The 12,003-nt window shown below is 41.3% G+C and overlaps 1 protein-coding gene across 1 annotated transcript in view; it reads left to right on the forward strand.

Moving 5' to 3' along the window:
* The window catches only part of LOC124615621 (stomatin-like protein 2, mitochondrial), a 97,540-nt gene that overhangs the window by 69,058 nt on the left and 16,479 nt on the right, over nt 1-12,003 (forward strand). The window contains exons 5-6 of the mRNA XM_047143626.1: nt 662-789; nt 869-1,024. Of these exons, the coding sequence (XP_046999582.1) occupies nt 662-789; nt 869-1,024 (284 nt within the window). The remainder of the gene's footprint in view (nt 1-661; nt 790-868; nt 1,025-12,003) is intronic.

Raw genomic sequence — 12,003 nt, forward strand, 5'->3', positions numbered from 1 at the left:
ATTTGACATTTAAGTACCACAACATTTCATTTTTCCTCTAAATGCCACTCTTGTATGCACAGCTATAAAATTTGTTACTTCTCTGGGTGGGAGAGAGAAAGCCAACTCCTTTTTTCCCCATATACATTCTCATCAGTATTTTTTCTCATTGCTTGTGTGTCAGACATCCATGCCCTATTTCTTCTATTTAGTTTTGTCCGTCGTATTCTTTACATTCCTTTTATTTTGTCTTTAGCTCTATCCACATACTTTAGCTTACCTTCGTATGTCTTCTGTTTCATGTAGGCAACAACTTATGATCAATTAGTATTTTATTAAATACTCAGCATAGTTCCTAGTCTTCATTTTTAATCGCATATATAGGTTTAAACATGTCAAACGTTTGAAAAGGTGCATTACAATTATGGTTCTTTACTTGAATTGCATGAGTAATAACAGATTTGACATTTCCTTGTACAGTTATGAGTTGCTGTACTTTTATTTCCACTGTGATCATCATCCTTAGGTTGTGTAATATGTATATTTGTGTTTTTCTAATTACATGACTGACAGCTATATGCCTTAAGATTTAATGTAAACTTTCATAAAACCGTATAATAATTTATTTGTTGTGTAAACTGGAAAATGATAAATTTAGTGATCACCAATATTTTTTTCACAGATCTGAGCTTGGAAAGATATCACTGGATAATGTTTTTATGGAAAGAGAGAATCTAAATGTGAGCATAGTTGAATCTATCAACAAAGCCAGTGAAGCTTGGGGAATAACATGCCTCAGATATGAAATCCGTAAGTAAAGCATCTAAATGACAATTTGCAGTAATGAGATTATTGTTGTGAGCTTTCATACTATGATCCAAATACACAGGTGACATCAAACTTCCTAGTCGAGTGCAGGAAGCAATGCAAATGCAAGTAGAAGCTGAGAGGAAGAAAAGAGCTGCAATACTGGAATCCGAGGGAATGAGAGAAGCTGACATTAATGTTGCTGAGGGTCAAAAACGAGCAAGAATTCTGGCTTCAGGTAATATTTATTAGATAATTAGAAGAGGAGTATTATTCCACATGGGAAAAATAAATTAAAAATGTATTTAAAAAATGCTGTGACTCACCAAACGAGAAAGCGCTGGTAGATAGACACAATAATAAAAACACAAACAAATTTCAAGCTTTCGCAACCCACGGTTGCTTCATCAGGAAAGAGGGAAGGAGGGGGAAAGATGAAAGGATGTGGGTTTTAAGGGAGAGGGTAAGGAGTCATTCCAATCCCGGGAGCGGAAAGACTTACCTTAAGGGGAACCCCACCCCCCCCCCCCCCCCCCCCCCCACACACACACACACACACACACACACACACGTCTGCTTGTGCCTGTATATGTGCAGATGGACAGGTATACACTCGCGCCCCCCCCCCCCCCCCCACACACACACACACATCCATCCGCACATATACAGTCACAAGCAGACGTGTGTGTGTGTGTTTTTGTGTGTGTGTGTGTGTGTGTGTGTGTGTGTGTGTGTGTGTGTGTGTTTTTGTGTGTGTGTGTGTGTGTGTGTGTGTGTGTGTGTGTGTCATTTCTATGGGATTGAAAATTGAGTGGTGGGTTCAAGAGAACAGTAGACAAGGCCACCTGTAAGATGCTGGATATGATAACTAATTTTTATTAGAATCATATATTTGTTTTTTTGTCTGTGTTTGTTTCTTAATTATTTTGTACTTTAATTAAACATGAATTTACAGCAGCTGAGCTAGAAATAAGTGAAACCAAAACACAAATTATAAAACACAATTGAATCCGGAGCATTATATTCAGAAACAGACAACTGTGTTAAAGGAAAAGTGTAATCTTTACAGGTGTTTGATGGTAAGACATGAGGCAAGAGAAGGTAGTGCTTGTTGCTTTCCTACACATTGAGTTCCTTCTGATGGTTGGTGTGGAGAATTTTTTGCTTTGCTGCAGAATCTGTGCCTCTTACTTTTTGTTGTAGAGTTCCCTCATTTCTTCCTCCTTTTAATAAAATATTTTTTTACAAAAGTTGAATGGAACATACTTCTCTCTAAACTGTTCTCCTTGTTTAGAGTGTGTGGTAGCTGAAATTAAAAAAAAACTAAATATGTACTGTTGTTTTGAACAATTCCACTAAAAATCTGTTGAATTTATTGTTTGGACTGGTCAAGGAAGTTGATGGAGTATCTGCTGAATGACAGAAAACTGAGATCAACAGTTAAGGACACAGCACTCAGCCCCATCAGAAGCTCTAGACAGGGATCACTAGCTTTTAGTGGTCAGTTTGGAAGAGAAGAAACACAAAGAGGAGGTAGGTCAACAGGAAAGAAGGCTCAGGACCTCTAAGTTGAAGGAGGGGAAAAAAAAGAATATGAAATAATAATTAGTAAATTAACAAGAGGTGACCACATGACAGTGGAAGAAGAGTAGGAAAGATTCAACTTAACATTAAATAAGACAGTTGAAACAGTCTGTGGAACAACCAACAACTGTGGGAGAAAACCAAAGAAGATTCCATGGTGAAACTAAAGGGGCAAGGAAGCACCACAGCTGAAAAGTTGTGTTTTCATGAAATGGTTCCAATTGAGATCAGAGGAAGTGAAGAAAAGGCAGAAAACTAAAAAGAAGCAAGCCAGAGAAATTGTAGTAGAAGAGAAAGGGAAGTCACTGAAAATGGACAAAAATAGAGGGTAGCAAAGTAAATAAGATAGTGCTGTATAGTATGATCAGATATGAAAGGAGAAACAGCACTGAGAACAAACAATGGAAAGTCCACGTTAGGATATCAACACTATTAAGAAAAATATAGATTTCCGATCACTGTAAATCTGGATATTTAGTTGCAGATGGGCACAACGAAAATAATATTATGCACTGAGCTTTCGGCCAAAGCATTCCTCAGAAAGCTCACACGCACACGACTGTTATCTCAGCTGCACTGGCCAGAATTCTACAATCACATGGAATGAAAGCAGCATTCTGAGTTGGATTGGGGGATACAAATGGAGTGAAAAAAGTCAGTATTGTCTGGCATTTCAGGAGCAGCATCAGGAGGCTGTGGGTGTGGGAGGGAGGGAGAGGGGAGGAATGGGGAGTGGAAAAGAAGAGGAGCAGAGAAGGGGAAAAGACCAGTGGGTGCATAGTCAGAGAGCAGAGAACAATGAGGGTAAGGAGACGTGAATTGGGAAAGGTGATAGGACAGAGGGTGCGGAAACTGTTGGGTAGAGGGTGTGGGTGTGGTAGGTTACTCTATTTGAGGCTGGGATAATTTCAGGAGTGGAGAGTGTGTTGTAAGAATAACTACCATCTGCAAAACTCAGAAAAGTTGGTGGTGGAGGGGAGGATCCGGATGGCCTGGGTTATGAAGCAGCCATTGAAATCAGACATGTTAAGTTCAACTGCATGTTGTACCATTGTGCAATGGGTGGCCAAAATTTGACAGTAGCCATTCGTCCTGGTGGACAGCTGGTTGGTAGTCACGCCAGCATAGTAAGCTGTGCAACAATTGCAGGAGAAGTGGATTATGGCGTGGCTGCTTTCACAGGTGGTCTGGCCTCTGGTGAGGTATGATGATCCTGTGACAGGGTTTGAATAGGAATTGCTGGGTGGGTAGTTTGGACAGGCCCTCCACCCAGGTCTTCACATGAATATGATCTCTGTATAAGTTGTTGGGATTGGAGATGGTATATGGATGGACTGAGATGATGTGGCAGTTGGGTGGGTGACAGAACACCACTTTAGGAGGGCTGGGAAGATTCTTGAGTAGGATTTCCTGTTCAGAGCATGATGATAGGTAATCAAAGCACTGATGAAGGATGTGTTTCAGTTTTTCCAATCTGGAGTGGTATTGGGTGATGAAGAGGACTCTCCTTTGTAACTGGTTCTTGGCGATAGTGGGAGGATTGGGGGTGTGGAGGGATATGACATGGAATACTTGTTTGCAGACTGGGTCAAGAGGATTGTGCATGTCTGTGAAGGTCTTCGTGAGAACTTCAAACATAACTGGGCAAGGGAGTTCTTGTCACTGCAAATATGCTGTCCCTGTATGGCCAGACTGTATAGGAGGGATTTTTTGGTGTGGAAGGGATGGCAGCTGTTGAAATGTAGGTGCTGTTATTGGTTGGTGGGTCTAATGTGGACAGAGATGTTGATGGAGCCCTCTGAGAGGAGGAGATCAATGTCCAGGAAAGGGGTACACTGGATTGAGGTGGTCAGGTGAAGTGGATGAGCGATGAGGCGTTGAGGTTGTGAAGGAATGAGAATAGGGTATCTCAGCCCTGAGTCCAGGTCATGAATATATATCAGTGAATCTGAACCAGACTGAGCATTTCGGGTTTCCAGAGATTCCTATAGATGGCTCATGAGCAGGTGCGATGGAGCATGCCGTAGGATGTTGCCATGTGGGTGCCCTTGGCTGTGTCATAGATTTGTTTGTATATCTGCACTTCAAAGGAAAAGAAGTGATGTGTTAGGTTGAAGTTAGTAAGCTGTATGAGGAGTCTGAGAGACATTGGAGGAGGTAGCATATAATATCTGAAAGACCACGAGTATGAGGGATGTTGGTGTATAGGGAAGTGGTGTCAGCTGTGATGAGTAGGAATCCAGGAGGTAAATGGGTGGCAATGGTGGAGAGATGGAAGTGTTTGCTATCTTTGACGTGGGAGGTCAGATTTTGGGTAATTGGTTGAAGGTGTTGCTTAATGAGGACTGAAATTCTTTCAGAGGGAACACAGTAAGCAGCTGTGATGTGGTGTCCAGAATTGTTGCGTTTTTGGATTTTGGGGAGCATGTAGAAGGCGGGTGTGCAGTGTGTCGTTGAGCATAAGGAGGGAAATGGATTCAGGGAGAGGTTCTGCAAAGGACGAAAGGATTTAAGCAAGGATTGGAGGTTATGTTGGACTTTTGGGATGGGATCACTCTGGCAGAGTTTATAGTTGGATGACTTGGACCTTTACCAGATGCCTTCTGCCAGACAGTCACTGTGATTTCTAATGACAGTGGTACAACATTTGCCTATAGGTCGAGTGATCATTTGGAAAAAACACATCTTACAGACAGCTACTATTGTCACAGTTTGCACGAGCTATTATTGAAGTTTAACACTGTTGGCGAGAATAATTAAAAGTTCAGTCAGTCATTAAAAAACAGTCCCTGTACATTGAAGCGTATGGCTGTCCTTTCTTCTGCTGAAAGACGTATTCTTAGCATGGGATCTGGGGAAGGATGCTGAGGCCAAGCTGGACGTGAATTCCTGGAAGGCTACCAGGGGCTGATTATGTGGGAGAGTAATGATTGGATGGTAGTATGAACTGGGAAAGGGAGGGTTCAGTGTTGGGGCTATTGGTGGCAAAGAAGTGTTTCCATTGCTGGGAAAACAGTAGTAGTACTTTGACAAGTCCGGCATTATTAAGTTTGGATGTAGGGCTGAAGATTGTAGTGTAACCACTACCAGTAAACACATGCATTTGGTAGCTGCACCCCATCAAATCTGGCTAAAATGTGGGTGTCAAAAGTAGACTGTTGTCAATGGTGTGGTCTAGATTGTTGAATGAACTAATGTTTATGTCCAGATGAATCTCATCTATTTTAATTTGTGCAGAGACAAACAGCTAGCCACATACTTCACTTTATGTCCTATAATGTGATTGTCTGGGTGCAGTAACCTAACACTGAAGTGACACTAAAGTTTATGTATGGCAGACAACTGTTTAACACAATCACAGCATTATATTCATAGTACACTGTTTTTCATATCTAACAGTCAAACCGGAAAAAAATGTGATGCACACAGTAATTATCATTTGGAAAAAACACATCTTACAGACAGCTACTATTGTCACATTTTGCATGAGTTATTATTGAAGTTTAACGCTGTTGGTGAGAATAATTAAAAGTTCAGTCAGTCATTAAAAAACAGTCCCTGTACATTGAAGCGAATTCCCTGATATGAAATTTATCTAAGTCGCAGTACATTTTCTGACTTCTAAACTATACTAAATCATCTGCAGTACATGGTCTCATATATTTGAACAGATTTTGCTCATTTCATAACTTTCTGCAGATTGACTTAAAATGGCTGCCAACACCACTCTCTTAACAGCCTAAAGTGGAATGATTTTTGTGGACCCAGTCATCATCAAACTTTTTATACCTTGACAATCATTAAAACTAAAGTTAGCTGTTGTTTGCAAGATTTTCATAAATGACAATTAAGAATTTACATTTCTGAGGAATTCAATAGAAGAAGTTTCTTTCTAAAAAGAACTTTTAGACACAACAAAGATTTTCTTTAAGTAACAATGTTTTTATTAAAGAAGCTAATTATTCTGAAACTAAATGAGTGCAAGAATTGATAACATATTTTCGTCATTATCTATATAAATGCTATAATTATTTGTACGCCTTTTTCATCTCCTCTACCAGGAAGTTAGTAATCAAGTATATGTGTACAAATGAACAATGCCAGTGAAATTAAAACTTATTGATGTTTTGTAATTAGCACAGTTTTCAGGCAGACTAGCTAACTCATTAACTCCCAGTAAGCAAAGTAATGTAATAGACACTAAAGTTAACTTGTATAACCCCAGAGTCAGTATTTGAGATTTTAGGTACTGTGCACATGTCCTAAAAACAACACTATTGAAGATATCAGTAAATTAAAGAAAAAATAATATAAATTTGGTAGGAACAAAAACATAACAGCCTGATGGGATTTTTCTGCTTTGTTACAAGGTGAGGCTTTGGATAGGACTGAAACTTCTGTGGGGCTGAAGATTGTAGTGGAAATGTTAACAACATTGTTCTGGGATTGTTTTGGCTCTGGATTTAATGCATTGTTGGTAGGGAGTTTTGGGGCATGCCGCAATGACTAAAGTGTAGCTATGCTAGGGTGTGTGCTATGAGGGGTTCATGAGGAGGAACACTGTGAGTAGGATAGGGGTTGGATAGTGGTGATCCAAGGTGGTAGTAGGATGTCAGCAGGCTGCATAACTTATGCAGGTGATGTCAGAATATGGATGAAATGGTTAAAAAGGATAACATAGTGAAATACTACAATACATTAAAAGAGATGTGGAAGAAAAATTTTGTAGACCTAAATGCCAAAAAGACATTGAAGCAGAACAAGACACTGGGGAAAAAATTTGTGAAGAAGTAATGACAAAAGACCATACAGGTCAGGAGGTGGAAAATGTATTAAAGAGAAGGAAAAATGGTAAAGCTCCAGACCTGTAGAGAGTGACGCTTGAAGTGATAAGAGTAAAAAGAACATTAGGTGATCAATGTCTGTATAGGATGATGACAGTGCTTTCAATCATCAAAAAAGATCCCTGTGGCCTGGAAGAAGAGAGTAGGAAGGAGACAGTAATAAATTCCAAAATTACCACCACTGAGCAGTAACATACAAGGAGATCATTGAAACGCAAATAAGAAACACATTGCATCCTGACTCTAGACAGAAGTAATATGATATCAGGCTAGAAATATCAACTATGCACTGTAGCCATTAGGCTATTACACAAGAATGACTTTCTCAGACAGAGAGAAGATATTTGACAGCACATATGGCAACAAAATGTGAAAGAGACATAGGTAATTGGGGAAACAATTGTTAGAGTTAAAAATGTGAGTGATGACTATGCTAGCTGTGTGAATGTAGGACTGGACAGAATTGCATGTTTTGAACTGGAAAATGCCTCAACACAAAGAAGGGTGAAAAAATGAATGACAGTGAAAGTTTGAGTCAGATCTGGAGGCATGCTTAGATAGCCTAACGACAGAGGTGACTGGTTTGCTTACAAGTCTGACACAAATTTTCAATAGTAATGACACAGTGCAGATTTAGCATTTATAGCTAGATTTTACTGAGCTCATTTCGTATCATTGCATCTTCATTTTTCAATGGATCTAATTGAATTGACTTATCTTTTGTTTATTCATATAAATTTCCCAGATTTTGGACCAGCACTTTGTTAGTTCACACACTAGATGATATATTACTATTCGCATCTGTGGATTCTAGATTGGACTGCACAACTCTTGCTAATTTGACAAATGCACAAAGTATACTGGGACTGATTTTTGTTTTCAGTCCTTTTCTTGTATTTGTTCATTTTCAGTGTCTAATGACTTACTCAGGCTTCTGTGGTGCTGATAGTCATAAGCCACAGAAGAGAAACATGTTTGATATGGCATCTGACAAATCACCATCCCAGGTATTTTTTCAAATGTTCTATGTTGCAGATGAACACTGTAGTTTACTTTAATAGGCCTAAGAAAGAGAGGGAATACCTTTGGATTCAGTCTCTTTCTCTCAGTATGTGTCCGTAGAATGTACTTCACAAGCACACTAACCATGCTGGTCTACCATTGCATGAAATGTTTTAAGTGTTGGCATATGTGAGACTTGATAATGAAAGGTATTTGTCCCACATCTCATTTAAGGAAGAACAGAATGTACTTTAGCAGATGTAACAGGTAAGGAAGGAAACATGATTTGATTGGATACCGTATTGTGACATCCACTAATCGAATTCATTAATACAATATTTGGCATGGATTGTAGGTGGGAACAGTGATTTAGTATGTGATTTGCTTAGATACTGTGTTCTCATTGTGCAGATATGTAGCAGTCTTTCAGTTTGAGAGTAAGCAATTTGTGTTGAGAGTTGACAAGTAGTATCATATATAAATCTTGTGACAGCCAGAGCGAGAGCACCAGCAGCAGCGAGTACTGTTTGTATAAAGCGTTTATTTTGCATTTTGTTTACGACCTTCCACTAAGGAAGGGATTCTATTTGTGTTTATCTGCTCTGCATAGTAACTAACAGTTCTTGATAAAACTTTACGTAGTTTTCGTGTTAGATTTCTTAGTGTTTTCTTGATCGTTTAGAACAGAAAGCGCCCTAAAACCGTCTTTTGTTTGTTTTGCGGCCGTTAGCCACTAGTCACTTGAATCAGCAGTTGTCTTGTGACAGCCAGAGCGAGAGCACCAGCAGCAGCGAGTACTGTTTGTATAAAGCGTTTTTGTACTTATTTGCTGCGCTTAGCTTTTAAATAGTTTTTCTGGGAAAACCTAGCGTAGTTTTCGCGTCTCGCATTTCAGTGAGTGTTTCTTGATTATCAGAGTAGCTCATCAGAAGATTATCTTGGGAATTTGTCACCGTATAGAGTAGGGTAAACATAGTCATGTGTAGGGACTGTGGTTGTTGTGAGCGGACGCAAGGAGAATTGGCCACTCTTCGGGGGCAGGTGGAGGCTTTGTCTGTTAGGCTCATCGAGCTCGAGGCGCAGGCGTCGGCTCGTAGTGGCATTGGGGCAACTGTGGTGAGACCTATGCCTACTTCGGTGGCCTTGGAATCACATGGAACCCCTGATGTCGCTGCGTCTTCCGGCAGTGAGCATCTTACCGGTCAGCCATCACTCCAGGGTGAATGGCGGACAGTGGTGGGCTCGCGCGTGCCTGGCCGAAAGGCGAAGGTGGGATCTGGCCGCGTGGCAGCTGCCTTACCCCTTTCCAACAGGTACGGGGTGCTTCCTAGTGGTGATGACATCGTTTCCGAGCCACCACAGGATGCCTCGCCTGTTGGGCCAGTGGCCGATTCTCCGGCAAGGTCCCGACAGTCACAGAGGGCGGGCCTATTAGTTATAGGGAGCTCCAACGTTAGGCGGGTTATGGAGCCCCTCAGCAAAATAGCGGGTAGGTAGGGGAAGAATGCCAGTGTGCACTCGGTGTGCTTGCCGGGGGGTCTCGTCCGTAATGTGGAGGAGGCCCTTCCGGCAGCTATTGAACGCACTGGGTGTGACCGGCTGCAGATAGTAGCACATGTCGGAACGAATGACGCCTGCCGCTTGGGTTCTGAGGCCATCCTTGGTTCCTTCCGGCGGCTGGCTGATTTGGTGAAGACAACCAGCATCGCACGCGGAGTGCAAGCTGAGCTTAATATCTGCAGCATAGTGCCCAGAGTCGATCGCGGTCCTCTGGTTTGGAGCCGTGTGGAAGGTCTAAACCAGAGGCTCAGACGACTCTGTGCGACTATAATGGTTGCAAATTCATCGACCTCCGTTATTGGGTGGAGAACTGTAGGGCCCCCCTAGACAGGTCAGGCGTGCACTACACACCGGAAGCAGCTACTAGGGTAGCAGAGTACGTGTGGCGTGGCGTGCACACGGGGGTTTTTTAGGTTAGAGGGACCCCCCCTTGGGCGAAACGATAAAATACCTGACGGCTTACCAGAGAGGACATTATCATCGTTGATAAAGAACGTCCGTCCTCAGAGACCAAAAACAGGAAAAGTTAACGTAATATTGGTAAACTGCAGGAGTATCCAGGGCAAGGTTCCTGAATTAGTATCTCTTATTGAAGGAAATAGTGCGCATATAGTATTAGGAACGGAAAGTTGGTTAAAACCGGAAGTGAACAGTAACTAAATCCTAGACACAGAATGGAATATATACCGCAAGGATAGGATAAACGCCAATGGTGGAGGAGTATTTATAGCAGTAAAGAATTCAATAATATCCAGTGAAGTTATTAGCGAATGCGAATGTGAAATAATCTGGGTTAAGTTAAGTATCAAAGGTGGGTCAGATATGATAGTCGGATGCTTCTATAGACCACCTGCATCAGCAACCGTAGTAGTTGAGCGCCTCAGAGAGAACCTGCAGAACGTCGTGAAGAAGTTTCGTGATCATACTATTGTAATAGGGGGAGACTTCAATCTACCAGGTATAGAATGGGATAGTCACACAATCAGAACTGGAGCCAGGGACAGAGACTCTTGTGACATTATCCTGACTGCCTTGTCCGAGAATTACTTCGAGCAGATAGTTAGAGAACCAACTCGTGAAGCTAACGTTTTAGACCTCATAGCAACAAATAGACCGGAACTTTTCGACTCCGTGAATGTAGAAGAGGGTATCAGTGATCATAAGTCAGTGGTTGCATCAATGACTACAAGTGTAATAAGAAATGCCAAGAAAGGAAGGAAAATATATTTGCTTAACAAGAGTGATAGGGCACAAATCGCAGAATATCTGAGTGACCACCATCAAACGTTCATTTCTGAGGAAGAGGATGTGGAACAAAAATGGAAAAAATTCAGAAACATCGTCCAGTACGCCTTAGATAAGTTCGTACCGACTAAGGTCCAAAGCGAGGGGAAAGATCCACCGTGGTATAACAATCATGTACGAAAGGTACTACGGAAACAAAGAAAGCTTCATCATAGGTTTAAGAGTAGTCGAATCATAGCTGATAAGGAAAAGCTGAACGAAGCGAAAAAGAGCGTAAAGAGAGCAATGAGAGAAGCATTCAACGAATTCGAACATAAAACATTGGCAAACAATCTAAACAAGAACCCTAAAAAGTTTTGGTCATATGTAAAATCGGTAAGCGGATCTAAATCCCCTACTCAGTCACTCGTTGACCACGATGGCACCGAAACAGAGGACGACCGAAGAAAGGCAGAAATACTGAATTCAGTGTTCCGAAACTGTTTCACTGCGGAAAATCGTAACACGGTCCCTGACTTCAGCCGTCGCACGGACGCCAAAATGGAAAATATTGAAATAAACGATATCGGAATTGAAAAACAACTGCTATCACTTAGTAGCGGAAAAGCATCTGGACCAGACAAGATACCCTTAAGATTCTACAGTGATTATGCTAAAGAACTTGCCCCCTTTCTATCAGCAATTTATCGTAGATCGCTGGAAGAACGTAAAGTACCTAGCGACTGGAAGAAAGCGCAGGTCGTTCCCATTTTCAAGAAGGGTCATAAATCAGATGCGAATAATTATAGGCCTATTTCACTTACGTCAATCTGTTGTAGAATAATGGAACATGTTTTGTGTTCTCGTATTATGACGTTCTTAGATAATACAAATCTCCTTCATCATAACCAACATGGATTCCGCAAACAGAGATCATGTGAAACTCAGCTCGCCCTATTTGCCCAAGAAATTCACAGTGCCGTAGACACTGGCGAGCAGATTG

The sequence above is a fragment of the Schistocerca americana genome, chromosome 5 (assembly GCF_021461395.2).
Source record: "Schistocerca americana isolate TAMUIC-IGC-003095 chromosome 5, iqSchAmer2.1, whole genome shotgun sequence".
Lineage (NCBI taxonomy): Eukaryota > Metazoa > Arthropoda > Insecta > Orthoptera > Acrididae > Schistocerca > Schistocerca americana.